The sequence below is a fragment of the Cricetulus griseus genome (genome assembly GCF_003668045.3).
Source record: "Cricetulus griseus strain 17A/GY chromosome 1 unlocalized genomic scaffold, alternate assembly CriGri-PICRH-1.0 chr1_0, whole genome shotgun sequence".
Classification (NCBI taxonomy): Eukaryota; Metazoa; Chordata; class Mammalia; order Rodentia; family Cricetidae; genus Cricetulus; species Cricetulus griseus.
Genome location: NW_023276806.1, coordinates 58,061,446 through 58,082,465, shown reverse-complemented (window position 1 = coordinate 58,082,465; position 21,020 = coordinate 58,061,446). Strand labels below are relative to the sequence as shown.

The 21,020-nt window shown below is 46.9% G+C and overlaps 1 protein-coding gene across 4 annotated transcripts in view; it reads left to right on the top strand.

The window, feature by feature from the left end:
• Positions 1-12,148, top strand: part of Znf697 (zinc finger protein 697) — a 38,651-nt gene extending 26,503 nt beyond the window's left edge. For 2 of the 4 annotated variants that reach the window (XM_027393769.2, XM_035450906.1), the window contains 3 exons: positions 2,603-2,756; positions 5,258-5,535; positions 7,585-9,011. In XM_027393769.2, coding sequence (XP_027249570.1) covers positions 5,295-5,535; positions 7,585-9,011 — 1,668 coding nt within the window. In that variant the 5' untranslated portion in view covers positions 2,603-2,756; positions 5,258-5,294. Of the gene's footprint in view, positions 1-2,602; positions 2,757-5,257; positions 5,536-7,584 lie in introns of all 4 variants that reach the window. The other 2 variants (XM_027393767.2, XM_027393768.2) reach the window with 2 other exon arrangements.
• Positions 12,149-21,020: the final 8,872 nt, after the last annotated feature.

The window sequence follows — 21,020 nt, the reverse complement described above, 5'->3', positions numbered from 1 at the left end:
AGCTGTAGACAGTGGCCTTAGTTTACTATGCAGTTGTTTAAGATGTTGATCTGAAACTCCATAATAAAGTACTTATACATTCTATTCACTCTGCTCCTAATGTGTCATCAGTGTTAACAGATGTAATTTTACAGGCTCTCAGAATGGCTCTTGCATGTAGGTATAGTATCCTTGTTTTCATGGATGCAGAATTAGAGCGCCTACAAGGTCATGTGACTCACATAAAATCAAGTAGCTGGTTGAGAGCAGACAATTCAAGCATGGGTCAGTCTGGCTGCGAAGCCATCACTCTGCCACGCTGCCTACTCATTATCCAACCCTGGCTGAGTTTTAAAAAAATGTTGCTAGTTTTTGAGAATGAGTAGGAAAGGTGTTGGGACAAGATGTGCCTGAATAGACACGTTGGTTACACTACAGTGAGTAGATAACCCTTCTGAAAAATCAAGTCTTCGGGATGACGGAATCACGACTGTTCTGCTTGTTTTTCTGTTGCTTCTAGAATAATTACAGGTTTTTCTTTAACATGTTTGATCATTAACTGAAAATAAGGGCAGTTTTTTTTCCTTGTTAAAGGAAAGAACACATTTACTGTAAGAACTGCTGATGCATACAGAAGTGGCCAAGATGTCCCAAAGCTGTCTGAGAAGGTTCAGATCTGTGCTGCAGTTCACTGGGTTCGGGACCTTGGTCTGATCACTTCTGTTATTGTTTCTGGTCTGTGAAGTTGGAAATAGCCTACACCATTCGATTTTGGTAGGATAAGAGTTAATAGCCAGAAGCCTCCAGGAAGTGACCCAGAGATAGTTGGCATTTTAATCATGATCTCCTGGTCTTCCTTTCTGAGCCTGCGTGTGTTAAGGTATATGCTACTGTGTCTATGTTAATGAAAAAATGTTTTAAAACCAGCTGTGGGTTTTGTCAATTGACATATCTTGGCCACCTATCCTTACTTCTAAATAACTTCCACCATTGCCTGACAGCTGCCTACAATCTAGGATGGTTAGCGTAAGTGGGATTGAATCTGTGTTATGGCAGGTGTGTGTGTGTGGGTGGGGTGGGGGGGGGAAGCAGGCACAAACTTCTAGTCTCCAGCTAACATAGGCATTTTAAAACAAGTATGTGATAACTGGGCGTTGATGGCGCACACCTTTAATCCCAGCACTCAGGAGGCAGAGGCAGGCGGATCTCTGTGAGTTCGAGGCCAGCCTGGTCTACAGAGCAAATTCCAAGAAAGCCAGAACTGTTTCACAGAGAAACCCTGTCTCGAAAAACAAAAACAAAAAAATCCCAAGTATGTGAACATTGCCACTTTGGGTGATAGGGGCTCCCCTGCTTTCCGGAGCATTCCTAACCCTTGCTTCCAAGCTCCCTGTGCAGTAAGGATAGGGAAGGATTCCTTCGAAGCTCAGAGCCTGGCTTGATTCCCTGCAGCAGTCAATTTAGATGCCAGCCCTCAGTGGGGGAACTCTGATCCTGGCTCTCTTTAAAGTTGGAAAAATGGTGCTACTACTGCATTTGATCTGATCTTTGGGTGCACAGGAAGTCATCATTCAGAGCTCTCCAAGAAGCCACCATTTATAGGGTCCAGAGGTAGAGCTGTACCCTTGTTTCCCAGGCTGGACTGCCATGCCCCACCTCCATGGAGGCGAGCCACAGTCATTGGCCTTTAGTTTGGGGAGTTTCTGGTGATGCACTTACTGACACCTTTACTCTTGCTGCATTCAGACTGTTAGAAAACATTGATTGGTTCTCTTTTTAAGCCTCTCCCCCACTAGCAAACCAGTAAGCCACATTTGCAAACCTCTTGCAAACCTCCATTCCCCACTTCAGGTACATTGTAAATGCAGATTCTAGGGATTCACTCGTCCATTCAGTTTGACCTTCAGAGGGTGAAAGGATGCTCTACAGTGTGACCTGGGACTGAAGTCTTGCATGGAATACGCTTCTGAGAAGGTTCATGGCTGTAGTAATATCCCTTTCTTCCCATCATAAACCATCTGTTTGAGACTTGGCAGCTTAGTTGAGCTACCTTCCAAAGAAACCCACCTGTCCTGAGGACACTGTTGATTGAGATCAGATGCAGCACCTTCCCCAATATATTTAAGGGAAGGGCTCCATCTTTACCCTCTAATCATTATTGAGGAAGATCTAAGATGCTATTGGGGCAGTGTGTCTACCAAAATTCTAGAGCAGCCTCTGTGGCTTTGAGAGGTGTGCTGAGATGCAGAGAAATAACTCACATATTTCCCAGCAGGGAAGCTCAGAGCACAATGGCTCTCTCCAGTGTTGCCCACAGTGCTTTATAATTAGTTTCCTTCGGACACCCTCCCTGGGAGAAAGGTTAAGAAGCAATACCCTCTTTCCACTGTGAAACTATGAAACTCTGAGAGGTTAATTGGCTTGCCTTGGGTTGGCCAACTCAGTGGAGGGATTTCCTCAACACATCACTCCTACTTTTCATGCCAAAACCAGGGCTGCCTCAGGGAGGGCCTCAGTAGAAGAGGGAAGGATGGAATACCCTTGCTCACCATACTTTTTTTTCTCTTTATATTTCTTATTTATTTATTTATTTATTTATTTATTTATTTATTTACTGAGACAGGGTCTCTCCTGTAGCCCAGCTGCCCTCTGACTCACTGTATGAACTTCTGATCCTCCTAACTACGCCTCTTGAATACTGGCATCACAGTGACACATGGATGCATCTGGGTGTACAAGCCTAGGACTGAACTCAGGGTTTGTGTTGTGTATGGTAGGTAAGTACTCTATAAACTGCTCTGCATCTCCAGCCGCTACTTCCCATGCGCCTTCTTACTACAGCCATGAACCTTCTCAGATGCAAGGAATCCAGTCTATCAGCTTTGTTTTTGCAGTCCTGTTTGGGGTTGCTGAGACAGTGGTTGAAGTGGTGTCCTTCAAATCACAGACCTGGATCCATGACCTGGATGTGGCATTGCTTCCTTGAACTAGGCTGCAAGCATGATGGAGAGCAGAAAGAAATTATTATTGGCTCAACTGCCCAGTCTTGACAGGGACCCTTTGTGTTTGAGATGCAAACCTGACATCCACAGATGGCTTCAAAATCTGATGTTGTTTTCTCCCTGTAATTCATGTGTTGGGCTTTTTGGTAGAAGTGCTGCCAAGTTGTCCCTGGTACACATTCTTGTGAAAGTTGGTCTATAGTTATAGACACATTGCAATGTATGTAGTTAGACTTTGGAAATGGCCTCTAACACAGCAGGCCCTAGCATCTCTTCCTCTTGCTTCCAACAAAACTGCCACAGCCTGACTCATCTTGACTTAGTTCTTCGAGAGCTGCAGCAGCTCCTGGCCAAGCTGAGTGTGCCTTTGAAGACGCAGTCTTAGATAAGAAGTTGCCATGTTGATGTTTGTTATTCTTGTGGCCTGAGTGTACTTTCCCTCTGGGTCCATAAAGGCTCTCCAATAATTAGCTAAATACTTGTGAGAATATTACAGGGCAGGCTTCATAAAAGGGAAGAAAGCATGGGACTTTGAGACAGCAAAATTGGCTTCCTGTCTATACTAGAGTTTTGATAGACTAGAGAGAATTGTTATTAGGGCTTTTATTTTCTTTTTAGCTTTACATTTTTTCAGCTGTAAAAGTATTTTTTGTTGTTATTATTTTTGTTTTGTTTTGTTTTTGTACCCCCCACCCCTTCCTCTGGTGACTGTGTTTAGAAGTATCCAGTGCAGACGGACATTTCTGTCCTTCCGGGTCCTACAGTCCTTCAGTCCCAAACACACAGAGGCTTATATTAATCATAAACTGTTTGGCTTCTGGCTCATACTTTTTATTGGCTATCTCTATCTTAATTATTAACCCATTTCTATTAATCTGCATATTTCTACATTGTGTTGGCTTACCAGTGATGCCTGAGCCTATTGCTTCCTTGACAGCTACATGGCATCTCTTTGTGGACTCACTCTCTGAGTTCCTCTTCCCAGAATTCTCCTAGACTGATAGCCCCACTTATACTTCCTGCCTGGCTATATGCCACCTGTCCAATGGCCAAAACAGCTTTATTCATCAACCAGTAAGAGAAACATATATTCACAGCATACAGAAGGACATCCCCCCATCAATCCAGAGTGGTCTAGGGTTTAATATGCCATCATAGCCTTTTCTACCCCAAGCCCCTGGCAAGAGAATTGCTTACCTTTATACCAAGGAGGTTGCAAAAACATTCAGTGTGTGCTCAGATGGACAGGGCCTGCCTGTGGTGGTTCCATGTGAGCTGAATGTGTCAACGGTGGGTCAGGCTTGCTTTCCTCATGGGGAGATTGCCTCATGGGGAGATTGTGGTGAAGGCAGGAGCAGAGAGTCAGGAAGCGAAATAAACATGAGAGACTTTTAAACCATGGAAAGAGAAATGTCACAGTGTAGGGAGACACCGTAATCACTCCTCTTAGTCGTGCAATCGGTTGTGCCTTGACCCGACGCTACCAAAGTTCCAGCGAACAGTTTTTCAGATCCAAATCAAACCAACCGCAGCTGAATACCTGCGCCACCTGCTGGTCAAGGTGATGTCAAGGTGACATGGTAAAGGTTTAAAGGGATAGCCAAGGCACATGGTGGCTCTCTTTTGTCTGCTGCTTTGGCTGGCTCTGGTTTCCTTTCAGTTGGCATTTACTTTTTAAAGATATTCTGACCATTACTGGCTACATATTAGTTATTCATTGTAATAACTGGTGTCAGGAGTGTGGTAAAAGCCTACGGCTCGTTCAGCACTCACTGCAAGTCCCACTGGGACCTCTTCCTCCAGAGCGGAAAGGCCAGGAAAGGCCGCCCAGGCCAGAAGCTGAGTGACACAAGAGGGCTCTTGGACACTGCTGCGCTCCGCTCCGGATCCCCGAGCAACCAATCACACTACTTTGACCCGCCCGAGCACGGAGATCCCACTCCTGACATCAGTTATTACGATGAATAACTGTGTAAAGTTGTAAACTTATATCCAGACAATTTACTTCAAAGACACTTCATAGACTGATCTGATCTAGTTTTGGTCCCTTGAGTGCTGGCATTTGGTCTCAGGATGTGGCCACTGTTCCCCCTCTACCTGTCCTTCCGCACACAGCTGTTTACCCTAAGTGTATATATGGTGGGGAGTTAAGTAGGTTTATTATTGGTGCTTGCAGCACTAGCTGTTTTATTGGATGGGGAAATCAAGACCACGTGTAGTGAATGGTTGAATTCAGGTTGATGTAACCTTTCTTTCTCTGTGTTTTGTCTGAGCAGGAATCCTTGGTTATCTCCGTTACCCTTTTCTTGCTGGATGGAACAGAAAGATAATCAGGGTGCGTGTGAACATCAGACTTCCGCAGACAGAGGTATGGGTTCTGACTTTGAGAACTCTGAGGACAGAGAAGGGGATCCAGAAGAAAGAGGAATGGGCTCCAATCCACAAGACACGGAAGAGAGGAGCCACCTGGAGCACGATATGGACTCTAACCCACAGGATGACGATCTAAGAGGGGACTCACAAGAGAGAGAAATAGTGTCCACTGTCTGTCCAGGTGAGAAGACCAGAGTATCCATGGAAATTACCGCATTAACATTTACATTTGGTTCCTCTGGCATACAACCAGGACCAGCATCTTGGGAGTCTAGCGGGAGGGCTCTCTAGAGACCACTGAGCAGGATTCTCAACTGACTTGGCTCTCCTAGTGTTGGTCCTCTGAGCACTTTTTCTTTAATACCATTGAGGCCATGCTGGTAAGTATGAGTAAAGGGTCACTCATGGGTGCTGCCTTTTGCTATGGATGGCTACTTGTACCAACACTACAGTGGAATCACACGCAATACTGGGGCCTCACTAACAGATGCTGGGAGAGTGACATTATGTGTTGGATTTAAAGAGTGACTAGGAGCCTAGAGAGATGGCTCAGTGGTTAAGAGCACCTGAGTTTGGTTCTAGCACCCATATTAATCGGCTCACAACCACCTGGAATCAGTTCCAGGGGATCAGTGTCCTCTTCTGGTCTCTGCAGGCTCCTGCATGAATGTGGTACACACACACACACACACACACACACACACACACACACACACACACACTCACATACACACATTATAGATAAATATTTTTTAAAAATATTTCAAAAGCGACAGCACAGTGCTGGGAAAAGTATATTGATATTTCTAGCTAAGTCATCATTTCCCTCTCTAGATAAGCAAATTCAGTGGTTAAGTGATTCACCTGTGATCATGAGGCTGGTTACCCAAATGCCTAAGTTCCTGTTTACGATCCTTTCAGGTCAGCTATTTCTGACCTGAAAGCAAATCCTGGGTCTCTAGCTACTTCCTTGTTTCTGTGTTTGGACATTGGTTGCTTTGTCCTGTTCAGGGTATACAGCAGGGACTGAAAGAGCTGAAACTATGGCCAGGACCCTGGTTACATTCCTTTCCCTATGACAAAGTCCCAGATGCCCCCACTGCCCTCCTCCAGTTCATACACACACGTGGCCCTCACTTCCCAGTAACTTCCTTGAGAGCTCTTTGCTTGAGGGGGAAACAGCCAGAGACAGACAGGTATATATTCTCTACCAGTTTATAACCTGGTCTTACCAGTTCTGGGCTGTCTGTCATCCCTTACCCATCTTCCAGTGCTGAGTTCAGTTTGCTCATAGGTATGACCAACCTGCTGCTGAGGACAGCTGTGAGTGCTACCCAACACATAAATGTAATGCAAACTCGAGGTGTGTGTGTGTGTGTGTGTCGTGTGTGTGAGGTCAACCTCAGACATTGTTCCTTAGGAGCCATCTAACTTGAATTTTGTGATGGGAGTCTGTTTGGCCTAGAGCTCACCAAGATAGGCTAGGGTGACTGGCCAGCAAGCCCCAGGGAGATCTGCCTGTCTCTGCTTTCCCCCTAGAGTTGCAAGCACTACGAATCCCACTTGGCTTTTGGGTGGTGGGCTATCAAAATCAGGTCCTCATGCTTGCATAGCTGTTTAAAGATAAATGATCTTTCCTGAGTTTTTCCCCCTTAAGCTTGACTGTTTGCTTCTTTAGCACAGACTTTTGCAGACTGTAACACGGTGTTGCAATATCAAAGGTTGGGTATGCTCTCAAGCTGTTGCAGATTGACCCAATGGTTTTGTTTTTGTTTTAAAATCAGTTCCGGACCTGATGCCTCCAAGTAGTCTCTTTTACTTTTCATGATTAGCCTGATTTGTGTTTTGAGGCTCTAGTGTTAAAGAGTATGGTTGAGCAAATAACACTTTTTCCTTACTTTTCTGGAGACAGAACTCTGTCTCCTGAGTCCCTGTCTGGTACAAAACTGGCCATCTGGCAGACTTCCGGTGGTTCAGCTAAAAGCCTGGGTATATAGTAGATGGGGTCTGCCAAAAGCCTGGTTGGCAGTGGGGCAGAGTGCACTGTCCTTTAGGTCTTACCTGGAGGAAACCGGTGGGGAAGAGGCTGAAGTATAATAAAGAGGCTGGGTGGAGTGGAGTTTGGAAGTACCCGGGAGAGGCATTACTCCTTTGGCTCACAATCTCTGAAGGGCAGTTTTCCTTGTACACCAGGTCTAGTTGACACCCATTGTCAACTTGTCTGTTGCAGAAGGGCTGCTGAGTGAGGAAGAAGGGACTGTCCTCCGTGAGGAAGAGGACGACCAGCCTGGCGTGGCTGACATGGCACTGTTCCCAGGCCTGTCAGAATCTGACAGTATATCCCGGAGTCCCCAGGGAGAGGAAGAGGAGGAGGAAGAGGAGGAAAGCGCTGGGGAGAACCGGCTGATGGAGGAGGAAGAGCAGTTGCCTCCCCCGATGCTTCCCTGGAGGCGTCACCTCTCACTGGGGGGTCCACACCGAGGTGACAAACCTGCGCATCGCCGCTTCCACCGGTTGCATCACCCCATGGCCATGGACCTCGGGGAACTCGACAGCCTCATGGCCAGCATCATGGACGCGCCCACCATCTGCCCGGACTGCGGGGAGAGCTTCAGCCCGGGGGCTGCCTTCCTGCAGCACCAGCGCATCCACCGCCTGGCTGAGGCCGCCGCGGTGGCCAGCCTGGAGCCCTTCGGCTTGGCGGCCGACTGCGGTGGGGTGGTGGGGATGATGGGCATGGGCGTGGCCGGCGGCTTCGGGGCGGGGCCCGCGCTGGCCCGGCCCCCTCGCGAGAAACCCTTCCGCTGCGGGGAGTGCGGCAAAGGCTTCAGCCGCAACACCTATCTGACCAACCACCTGCGGCTGCACACGGGCGAGCGGCCCAACCTGTGCGCCGACTGCGGCAAGAGCTTCAGCTGGCGCGCCGACCTGCTCAAGCACCGGCGCTTGCACACGGGCGAGAAGCCCTACCCGTGCCCGGAGTGCGGCGAGGCCTTCAGCCTCAGCTCGCACTTGCTCAGCCATCGGCGAGCGCACGCCGCGGCCAGCGGGGCGGGCTCGGCCGCGCTGCGGCCCTTCGCGTGCGGAGAGTGCGGCAAGGGGTTCGTGCGCCGCTCGCACCTGGCCAACCACCAGCGGATCCACACGGGCGAGAAGCCGCACGGCTGCGGCGAGTGCGGCAAGCGCTTCAGCTGGCGCTCGGACCTGGTGAAGCACCAGCGCGTGCACACGGGCGAGAAGCCCTACATGTGCTCCGAGTGCGGCGAGACCTTCAGCGTGAGCTCGCACCTCTTCACGCACAAGCGCACGCACTCGGGCGAGCGGCCCTACGTGTGCCGCGAGTGCGGCAAGGGCTTCGGCCGCAACTCGCACCTCGTCAACCACCTGCGCGTGCACACGGGCGAGAAGCCCTTCCGCTGCGGCCAGTGCGAGAAGCGCTTCAGCGACTTCTCCACGCTCACGCAGCACCAGCGCACGCACACGGGCGAGAAGCCCTACACGTGTATCGAGTGCGGCAAGAGCTTCATCCAGAGCTCCCACCTCATCCGCCACCGCCGCATCCACACGGGCAACAAGCCTCACAAGTGCACGGGCTGCGGCAAGGGCTTCCGCTACAAGACGCACCTTGCACAGCACCAAAAGTTGCACCTGTGCTAGGGCGGGGGTTAGAATGAGGCATCGCTGGGAGTAGACGGCTTGGTTACTGATTCTGTAGATGTGGGGGAAAGGGCGGGAGGGATGGCCTGAGAGTGTATGGGGGGGGAGCTTTTTAATGCTTGCCCCTCCCAAGATGACGGTTAATAAGAGTTTGTTATTGCGAGGTGCCTACCTCCTCTATGGAAGTAACTCTTGGGAGATGTGCTTGAGTTGATGGTTTAAATACACACTGTAAGCAGTGACGAGTTTGGGTGAACAGACGCTTGGAGGATCCCCGAGGAAGAGGATTTGACACTGGGTAGAGAGGTTTGGGCTGCTATGCTTTTGGGAACCGGGAGAGGTGGTTTAGAGTTATGGGGGTACAATAAAACGCGGGTAGGAGTAAGTCTGTGACACCTCTCATACCAGCTTTAGTCAGACCCTTCTCATTCCTATAGAAAAGGGTGCTCGGTATCAACTTCCCTTCCTATGAGTCACAATTAGCTGCTATTTTGAGACATCCAGGGGAAATTGGCAGAAAACCTGCACAGTTACTTCAAGGGGGCACCTTGGGTTCAGAAATCCACTAACAACTGGCTCCCAGATTTTCTAGGAAATCCTGCCCTTGGTTCTTCATGTTGGGTCAGGGTTGCTTAGGTGGATGGGTGACCCCGACCCATGTGTAAGTGGGTACTTGCCTGGTCTTAGTCCGGCTTAGTATGTTATGTTTCAGGAGAACTGAAGACCACCGTGTTCCCTAAAGTCAACCAACTCAGCTTTGCTGGCTTCATGTGGAAAATGCAGGAAAGCTGAGTTCACAGGATGGCATGCCTTCATTTGCATGTGTGTGCCCTGACCCCATGAACCCCAACGTCCGCACAAATTAATGAGGAATCTAATCCAGACAGGGGTTTCTCCCCACTCCCCCCACATCTGAGAGGCACAGATTTACACACAGAGGGTACAGTCAGGGAGAGGTGGGAATGCAAAATTGCCAAATAGCACAAATAATGAATGTTTTCTAGTTACACAGATGCCAAAATAGCACTTTTGTATTTACAAAGTGTTTTATGCTTTCTAATAATTGCTAGTGTTTCTCACATGCTCACGAGGTAAATCAGTATTACAAACTATGTCTTGGGGAAAGGTCTCCTGTAGGAGTGTGGCAGGTCTCTTGAAGGAAGGCTGAGGACCAACTGTGGATGGTGGAGCCTGACCTTTCGAGTTCTCCAGCTCAGTTGCTAGAATGAGTTACGTTCTCATTTATATAATACAGTAAGAACACTAAGCATTCTTGTGCTTGATGGAAGACATAAAGCCTAGAAGGACCAAAGATGTCCTTATTGACAAAGCTGGCCTTTGTCACCTGATTCTAGTGTCCTCACTATGTTCTATTTCTAGTAGGGGGCTATAATCAAATGACTTGTATAGATTTTGGTTACACTGCAAATCCCTCCCCTAGATTAGTCTGTAGAAGTTAGCGACATGGCAGGCAGTGGTTTTCCTCACTGCAGCTTGTTACCCTAGACTTTCATGGGAGCCTCAAACTGTTGGACACAGTTGAAGGGGGAAAACCTATGCGATTGTTTTTATGGTTTTAGTGAAGTTTCTGTGAATGCTAGTTATTTATACTTGATCATTTGTATTTTAGTAATGATCTTTGAAGGCTGTAGGAAAGCATGTTTTTTGTCATTCTAGGAACACTTAAAAAAAAATCAGAAGAACATTCGGGCTTGCGTATTGCCTGCTGATCTTGTCCACTAAATCTGTTTATTGTTCACAGATGGAACAGACTCTCACACCAGGGACAGTTTTGTAAAACTCTAATTCTCTTCCAGGTTTTTTTTTTTTTTGTGAGTAGTAACATGTGCAAAGTCTCATTATTTATTCTGACTTTTGCAGTCTGAATGCCACATTTATGAGATCTACTTAAAACAATACAGCCAATTTGAAAGTAATCTTTAATTTTTTTCTTTTTTTTTTCTCTTTTGAGACAGGGTCTGCATAGCCCTGGCTGTTCTGGAACTCACTCTGTAGACTAGGCTAGTTGTGGATTCACAGAGATCCACCTGCCTCTGTCTCCCAAGTGCTGCGATTACAGACAGGTGCCATTATGACTGGCTTATTATTGTTATTTTTTTTTAAATACACATCTACCTCTTCTGGCTGTTTTAGGTTCTCTCAAGTGTGTGCCAGTGAAATCTCATCCCACTTTCTATTCTTTACATATATTTTTAGCCACTTAGGGGCTTTGTTTTCTTTTTTGACTTTGTCGTTATGATTGCACACAGTATAGCCGTTATCAAATGTGTTACATATCAGCAGCTTTAGTGAGTGGGCTCAGTGGGGAGTGGATACGAAAGCTGGTGTGGATAATGGCAGTAGACATCTTTGGACTTCTGTCCTTTCTATTGCCACAGATCAGAGAATCAGCTACCATGTTTGCTCAGCAAACTCCTCAGCGGGAGAAACTGTTCAGCCAGCAATGCACTGCTCTCGTGGTGTATTTAAAATGTGATTCCATTTCTCTCGAATCTTCAGGGAACATGTCTGCCCACATTAAGTGAGAGTCCGAACACCCAGGTGGTTATTTCTAGTCTTCTGTCTTAGAATAATAGCGTTTCTTCAGGATACCCTGGTGACTGTGGTTCATGCTTGAGATGTTAAAAGTTCCCTCTCTCCAACTCATTACTGATGTTGGAGGCCTTTGTACTATTTATTTCCTGGGGCATTCCGTCAAAAGCAGGCTTTCTTTGCTGTCCTTTACTAAGCCAAACTCGCCCAAGTTTATGGGCTTAAATGACTTAGTTCTGAAGTGGAGGAATATAAGCAGTTAGCCCTTTGAGCCACGTGGTCAGTCCAGAGGCTGTATATATGTGAAAAGTAAAACTTTAAAAAAATGTTCACAGACAATCTGAACTGTGTTTCTGAAGTTTGTGCACACTTTTCATTGTAGTGCTATTTTACATCTGTTTGTTAACGTAGTAAGTAATTTAATGATCCTAATAGTACCTGATTCTGTGAGTGTGCTTGTGGATGTGAGAATTGCCTTCTTTTCAGGTTGTTTTATTTAATGATGGTTCCTTGGTCAGCATCTTGGTGTTCAGCAATGAATATGGGATATTTGTCATTAAATTCCTGTCAGTCTTTTATCATTCTTCTTTATTATGTGTCTCACACATGACTCTTTGTAAATGAAATTTTATTGGAATGCAGTTATACCCACGTAGCCATGCTTACAAACTGTCTATGGAGACTTTCACAAAAAGCTGAGTAATTGTGACAGAAACCACATGGGCCACAATCCTAAAATATTTACTATTGTATCTTTAAAAATACAGTCTAGTGGGTGGAATGGGCATGGGACAAGAGGCTGCTACAGAGTGGGTACTAGTATTAGGTTGGCCTGGTCTGTGTAGTGAGATGCCGATTCAGAACTGATTTCTTTTAAAATGTACACACACACACACACACACACACACACACACACACACCCTACTTTGCTTTCTATGGCTGTGATAAAACACCATGACCAGAAACAACTTGGGGAGGAAAGGGTTTACTTGACTCCTTGCAATGAACCTAGGTCAGGAACCTAGAGGTGGGAACTGAAGCAGAGACCATGGAGGAACATTGCTTATTGGCTTGCTCTGCTTGTCCTGCATTGATTTATAACTCAGGACCACCTGCCTGAGGGTGGCCCCAACCACAGTGGGTTGTTCCCTCTCCCCATTGATCGTCAAGAAAGTGCCTCATGGACTTGCCCACTGGCCAATCTTGTGGAGGCATTTTTCTCAGTCAAGGTTCCATCTGTGGTGATATACTGTTTATGATTTATTAAAGCTTGCCTGAGGATCCAGAAAGCAAAGTCAGCCACAGCCCATAAAAGCCAGGCATACACCTTTAATCCCAGCAGTCAGAAGCTAGGAGGTGGTGGTACACACCTTTCATCCTAGGACTCAGAATTAAGAGGTAGATGGATCTCTGTGAGTCCAAGACCACCCAGATCTACACAAGAGTGAATCAGTCTAAAAGAGAGTTATAGCTCACACCTTTAATCCCAACATTAGGGAAGTATATAAGACAGAAGCAAGGTCTCAGAGAGGCATTTGTTCTGTAGCCACACTGAGGAGAGGCAGCAGTATGAGACTTGGTGGGTGAAGAGCTCTTGGAGACAGGATCAACCCTTTCAGCCTGAGGTAGAGGTAAGTTAGTGGCCAGCTGCTTTGCTTTCCTGATCTTCAACTTGAAGCTTGAACCCCAATATCAGTCTCTGGGTCTTTTATGTATTCGTGTTACATTGTTCTTTCCAGATGACTCTTACCTGTGTCAAAATGCAGCAACCTAACCAGCACAATTGATCCCTTATTCTTGACACAAATACACCACTATTAAACCAATGTTGTCCCTCTTGTTTGTCACCAAGACCTTGTAAATGTCATAATATATAACAGAATAATTTTAAAAGTCCCACCATCTTTAAAATATTCAAATACTTTGACATCTCCAGCTCTTTAAAATATCCAAAGACTCTCAACTGTGGGCTCCTGTTTAAAAAAAAAAAAAAAAAGGTACATGCTTTCTTATTCCAAAGGGAAGAATCAGGCACAGTTTGAGTTAGATCAAGGTAAACTGAAATCTGCCAGTATAAATGGATGTCTGGAACTCACTCATGATCTAGTCTCCTAAGGACTTGGGCTTATGCACACACACAATAGCTGAAATTGGTAGAGTCCTGTACTAGAACATTGGGTAGATCTCAGATCATCCCTGACACTGGTTAATGGCTGAAGCTGAAATAGTTTGCACACTCTTAGCAGTAATTCAGTCCAGCACAGTGAGGCCAGCGTGCCTTTGGCGGAATGGGCATGTTTCCATGTTGTTCATCACTGCTCCCCATCCCAGAGAACTGTCTTCACTCTTATCAACATCGGGATGGTGGTTTGATGGAAGGTTCAATTAATTAGTTATCGAGAAGGGAAGAGACAGTAATCTGTGTTTCTGAATCCCATGACAAAATTTCTTTTGTCTTGGTTCTCAGCAATTCGAATTAATGATTACTGATAATACGCAAGGGACTTCACCAGCTAGATTGAGCTTTTTCTAAAATGTCTTAGCTGAGTGGTTCTCAATCTGTGGGTCATGACCCCCTTGGGGGTTGAACGATCCTTTCACAGGGTCACCTACAAACATCGATTGGGAAACACAGATATTTATGATTCCTAACAGTAGCAAAATTACAGTTATTAAGTAGCAATGAAAATAATTTTCTGGTTGGGGATCACCACAGCATGGTGGATGTCTGCATCCACCATGGGCTGCAGCTTTAGGAAGGCTGAGGACTGCTGCCTTAGCTAGTGTGGGCCTAGCCACATGACAATACTGACTCAGCAGCTACTAGGGAAGAAAGCTTGAAGGCAGAAATAGAATTGTGAGAATTTATCACCTTATCTTCTTTTAAAGAATTTATTTATTTATTATGTATACAACATCCTGCTTCCATGTATATCTGCACACCAGAAAATTGCACCAGATCTCATAATGGATGGTTGTGAGCCACCATGTGGTTGCTGGGAATTGAACTCAGGACCTCTGGAAGAGCAGTCGGTGCTCTTAACCTCTGAGTCATCTCTCCCGCCCCACCTTATCGTTTAACGTTCACAGTGACCTTGTTTAGATGACCCAAAGTCCTTTCCCTACGCAACAAGACCGTGGGAAAGAAGGCAAAGAGGAGGCCAAGAGAGCTATGTTTCCCACCAAGCGTGAGATGGCTTGAAGCATTAACCAGGGCAGCTACTGGTTCTACAAGCATCTGAGGAAAATGAAATCAAACCCAGAGCTTTAGCATGAGTGCCCCTAGTAAAGGATGACCCTGTACTCCTGATCCTTCTGGCCTCTACCTCCCAAGTGCTGGGATTACAGCTGTATACTGTCACATCAGATTTTGTGCTGATGGTGATTGAAGCCAGGGGTTTCACGTAGGCTAAACAAGCACTCTACCAGCTCAACTACATCCCCAGCCCACAGCAGGGCCAGCGAGGTATGGTGGCTTAAAATTGTGATCCCATCGCTCAGGAGACTGGTCCTGGAGGCTCAGGAATTTGGGGCCAGCCCCAATAACAGTTTTAAAGACTGCAAAACAAAACCAGGAACTTGGTTTGTTGTTTCCTGGGTTCAGTTTAGAGCCGCCCAGTATTGGTGGGGCAGTCTCTGCATGGTCCAGAATTACTTTGTCTGCACACCTTGGAACTCGCAAGCTTGATGGCTAGACATGCTTAAGCTAAACTTGCAGAGGTTTTTTTTCGACTTCATTATCTAAATCTAGATATCAATTAATTGGGGTGAGCAAGGTAGATTTTTGCCATCAAGTAGCATGTGTCTTGAGCAATATCTGGCCTGTTTGATAACCAGACACTATCATCATTGGCTTTCCCCTCTGTCACAGTCTAGTGACAGTCCAGTGACTGTCAAAAGGGCTTCAATCACATCTGGCAAACACCAGAGCTCACATGACCTGCTGACCTGGGTAGTCAGTGCCACCATTTAGGAGGCAGCACGTCGGATGGTGAACTGGCTTTCCTGAGCTCCTCCTTGCCCCAGGCCCTTCACAGTCCCTGGAGGAGTATGACGGTCCTTTACCAATAGGTACATATGTCCGTGGGGTGGAGAAGTGGGAAACTTCTCACATCACTTTGCTTTCACACAACACATCGCCCTACGGATTCAGGGCAGCACTTCAGAGAAGTCCTGCATCGTTATGGAGAAGGCAGAACATGTAAACTATCTTTCAGTCACCCAGTGCCTTCAAGGCCTCCAGAAAGCAAGACCTCACCTACTCTCTTCTTCACTGAGGGCTGGCAAAGTCAGCAGTCTAGGTGGGGTCGGACTCTACTGTGAAGCGTCACACCCGACAGTCTCTGAGGCATTTCCCAATGCCATGTTCATCCTGTCCCTCAGTTAGTTATCTTTACTTCCCTCCAACCTTATTCTGGGATAGATCTGAGAAAGAGCTGAGTGTGGGTTGTCAGTGCAGGACTCCTGCGGTGCCTGCCCAGAGAATCCTCAGACTAGGAAACTGACAGACAAGTTAATGAGTAACCACACTGTCCTGTGACTTGTGCCTGGCAGAGGGAAGCTTCAGCCCTACTTGGAGCCTGAAGACTTCCTGGGGGAAAGGGAGCTCAAAGCACCGGGATAGGTGGATAGAAAAATGGGATGTGTTCAGCTGCAGCAGCCCTGGGGGAGGTATGGTGTGTCTGGAGTATGTTCCAATGTTGGTAAAAGGCAGATGATGTAAAGTAATCCCTCAACCCAGCTTCTGGCTGCATTCCATTCCCCAAATGTGTATTCCTAACCCTGTGCTTATAGATTGGTTTATAATCTCTCCTTACTACCTGCAGCAAATGAGTAGAGAAATTGGGGTTCAGCCCAACTCTGTTGTTGATGGCTAGGTGTCTTAGTTAAGGTTTTGTTATGTGAGGTTCTTTGTCCCGGCTCGTCCTGCTGCCCTTCTCAGCCCCAAAGAAGCACACAGATGCTATATTAATTACAAAATTGTTGGCTGGTAACTAGGGATTCTATTGGTTAGCTCTGTCTAATTATTAACCCATAACTAGTAATCTATCCACAGGGTCTTGGCTTACTGGAGAATGCCGGACCTGCAACTCCTTTGCCTGCTACATCGAGACTGTTCTGGAGGACTCTCTTGCCTACTTTTCCCAGACTTTTCCTCCTCTCCTAGTCCCATTTATCTTACTGGCTCATTGGTCATTGGCCCAACAGTGTTTTATTTATCAACCAATAAGAGAAACACATACAAAAGGACATCATCAGGGTTTTATTGCTCTGAAGAGACACCATGGCCACAGTAACTCTTATAAAGAAAACCATTTAATTGGGCTGGCTTACAGTTCAGAGGTTTAGTTCATTATGGTCATAGCGGGAAGCATGGTGGCATGTAGTCAGACATGGTGCTGGAGAGGTAGCAAAGAGTTCTAAGTCTGGATCAGCAGGAAGCAAGAAGAAAGAGTTACTGGGCCTACCTTGAGCACTTGAAACCTCAAAACCCATTCCCAGTGACATACTTCCTCCAAGTCCATACCTCCTAATAGTGCCACTCCCTGTGAGCTTATGGGGACCATTTTTGTTCAAACCACTGCACCCGAGTTTCTTCACCTCAAAAGCCACAGTTTCTTCACTGATAAATAGGGAATTGAAAGATCCTATTGTGTCAGGCTGGAAGTAAGATGATCACAGTCAGCATTGGTGGCTCATTTTGGCCACTACACGTAAAGTTAAGTTTGGGGACCCATATAGAATTTTAAGCCAAGCACAATGCCCTACACACTGATCCTATGTTTCAGAGCCCTCATAGTTATTCTCTTAATAATTACACAATGACTTCCAGACTCCAGCAAGTACAAAAGCACATGCCTTAGAGGCTTCTGCATATAAGGCTAGTGTCCATGGCTGGGATACCAACAGGCCAGAGCCCCTCAGGCTCTTGCAGGCCCAGCAACCATGCTGGCAGGTCTGGATTTGCTGGTGCAGGCCCTTGTATGACAGCTGAGGAGCCACTATGCTTGGCTTGTTACTGATAGGGAGCTCTTGACTGAGTCTACAGCAACCTAGGGTCCTCTGCCTTTGGGAAGGGTGGGAATTCCCTTTGCATTCACCTCCCTTTTCTGCCACCCTTCAGGCTTCAGAAAAATTGTCTCTATTGTAGGCTCATTATTTTTATGTGAGATTTTGGCTGTCAAAAAGAGAGAGAACTTTCAGGCAGTGGTGGCGCACACCTTTAATCCCAGCACTTGGGAGGCAGAGGCAGGTGGATCTCTGTGAGTTCGGGGTCAGCCTGGTCTCCAGAGTGAGTTTCATGGAAGCCAGGCAGCCAGGGCCATATTGAGAGACCTTGACTCGGGTGGGTTGGGGGGACTTTCTCCCAACATCAATGTTGTGCAAAGTACTTCCCTCCAGAGGGATTGACTCCTACTTCCCCGAATTGAAGAGGTTTTAAGATTTATCAACTTTTAAAGTCAGACTTAAAAAATAGTATAGCAAGGCCATGGACATCATTTTAGAGTTTTATCAAATTTCCATCTTGTTACAATCTTTATAGCTGGTATTTCCTTTGTGGAAGTCTTCTCTCCTTCTCAGGTCTGCTGCCTCCGTCTCTGTCTCCCTCCCTTCCTCATCAAGCCCCTTTTCTCCTTTATAGGTAATGCGAATGAGCACATCTCTCTCCTGTGCTCCCAGTGCAGTCGGAGTGCTCCCCAACTCCCATAATGATGACTTGTTAAGGTTCGCTGAATTGTTGAAATCACTTTTGTTGAGGTGACATTCTTCTTTGTCATTTAAAACATTCTGCTTCTCTCTCCCTCCCTTCATCTGTCCTCAGTTCCCTTCAGTTGCTTTTTGTTCTATGCCATGGTCTCTGTCCATTTCTGCTTTGATTCTCCTTCCTTCCTACCTTCCCCTTTCTCTCCCCTCCCCTCCTTTCCCTTGCCCCCCTTTCCCTTCCTTTCTTCCCCCTTTCCTTCCATTCTTTTCCTTCTTATGTGCCCTCTTGTGCCAAGCGTTAGTGGCACACATGATTTAAGACACAGAAACACACACACACACACACACACACACACACACACACACACACACACACACACACACACCTCTCACATATATGATACGTTTGCCCTCAGAACGTGGTATGCAGAGGGGGGAAGTGGAATATGAATAAAGGCAATGTAATTAGATATGCATGAGATAGGTAGGCAGTGAAAAGAGATGTTCTAGCTGGTGAGTGAGTTGAGAAGGATGGGCTGTCAGGCCAGCTGGGCATCTTCTAAACAGAAGGAATACTGTGTCCTGGCATGGCCACATGGAAAATCATGGTATCCATAGGAAGCTTCTGAATATTGATGAACCATCAAACCAAGTGATCTAGGGATCAGAAAAGATGTAATGAATGGCTATCCAGACAGAGGGCCTTAATGGCAGATGGGACAAGGACTACTGCTAACTGCAGCAAAGCTAGGCTGCCAGAGAGAAGAGAAAGGATGCAGGGTTTGGAGTTCCAAGTAGACGGGCTTGAATGCTTGCTTTCTGGCTTCATTTCTGTTGCTGTGACAAATTCCAGGGCCAGAAGTGGCTTAAGGAGGAAAGATTTTATTTGGCGTACTATCGCAGGTTATGATCCATCATTTTTGGGAAATCAAGGCAGGAACTTAAGAGGCTGGTCACATCACACACACAGTCAAGAGCAGAGAGGTGTAAATGTATCCATGCAGCCTGCTCCTGTCAAGACGATGGTTAAAACTAACCAGCAGAGGGGACTGTGTGATGTCAGATCACATGTGGGGCGAATGTGCCCATGGGCCTGCAGTGAGGATGCTTACTCCTCCCTGGGGTCTTGACCACTCGGCCCCAGGCTGGACACAGTAGACACCTGAATCCCATTTTGTTCCAGTTATGTGCATCCATTTTGCTGCTAGATTCTTGGGGTATCCCCTCATCTCTTCTAATCCATCTGCCCCAGGAGGCTTTCCAGAAAGCTAAAGCTAAATACTGCTTTCCATGGCATGCTGAGTGGGACCTGGGCCCCATCCCCTGACTGTCATTATTCCTTGCTAAAGACGGCAGTATCGACTTCCCTCATTCAGCATGAATGCCAACCTCCCTTAACACTCAACCTTTCCCAGGACACTGTGCACCTTCCTGTCTACAGTCCCTATTCGATGTCACATTTCTCTCCCTCTCTCTAGTAGACTGTAAGTCTGGTCAGAGATGGAAAACTGAGACCAGGGCCCCAGGTTCAACATCAAATACATTTTCTTAGTTTGCATGCTTCCTCCCAGCAGATTGCATGTCTTTGAAAGTCAAGGTCATATCAAGCATTCCAAATGTTCAGATTCGGATGAAGCGCCTACGTGGGACTCACACCAAGGGGGGACAGTTGTGTCACTGTGGCCTCTCACCATCTTGTTAAGAAACAGGATCCCACACTTGGCTGAGGAGCAGTAGCCACTCATCCTCTTCTTTGAGCTGTGTGCTCTCTCTCTCTGCTGCACAAGCTCACACTCCAGTATTTGGGGATCAAAGATCAAGCATTGACTGCCTTTGGTATTCTACCATGCTCCTGCAGGTGGCCTTAAGCAGACCATCCCCAGGCCACTCTGTTGGGTCCCCAGAGGCCACCCTTGTCTAGTACCCAGCTCTATCTGGCACCCAGGACACCCACTGTCCCTCAGCAAACCCTGCTTGAGTGGTGTCTGGCATCTTCACTCATCTTGGTCCCCTTCCACCTACACTCCTCCATCTCTCAGGCTGTCCTCCTGCATGGACCCACCCAACTCTCCTTTTCAAGTCCCACCTGTTCCCGGAAGCTTTCCTGGACACCTTCTGCTCAATTCCACTCTCTCCAATCGTTTGCATACCATACTTAAACCTGTGGGTGAGCCCTTCCCTGTGCTTCCCTTATTCTATGATCACAGACTGCAGAATCCATAGGAAAAGGGAAGGAGGTTCACAGGCTGGGGCAGCTGCCCTTTTCCTGTGCCTTTACTGCCTCCTTGTGGTGGTTTTCATGTAGTACATGGCTTCTGTGTTCAGGACCTCCAACTGCCGCCAGCAACTGTGTCCAGATTGAGTAGGTAAGGGGGGGGGGGGTCTTTGTTATCCAAAGCATTCTAAGGCCTTATGCTTGTCAGGCTAGACACACACATCTTTCTTTCCACTCACTCTCTTTAGACTTTGTGAGACTGCTTTCCCCCTAGAAAATGGCCCAGTGGATCCAATAAAGGATTTCAGTAGGCTGAAATCGAGAATGAAGACACTTTTTCGTAGCCTGTCAGTATCATTTCCTTCTGTGCTAATGGAACAGGCTTGTGGAAAGTGTTCAGTTTACCAGGGGCTGATGGACACTCATTCTGTGCAAGATGCCTGGGGTCTATGTGCTCCAGTCTCCAGCTGCCCACAACCTGGATGCCCAGCGAGAGTCACGACTTGTGTCATTGCAGGTGGTGCTGGAGCGTTGTC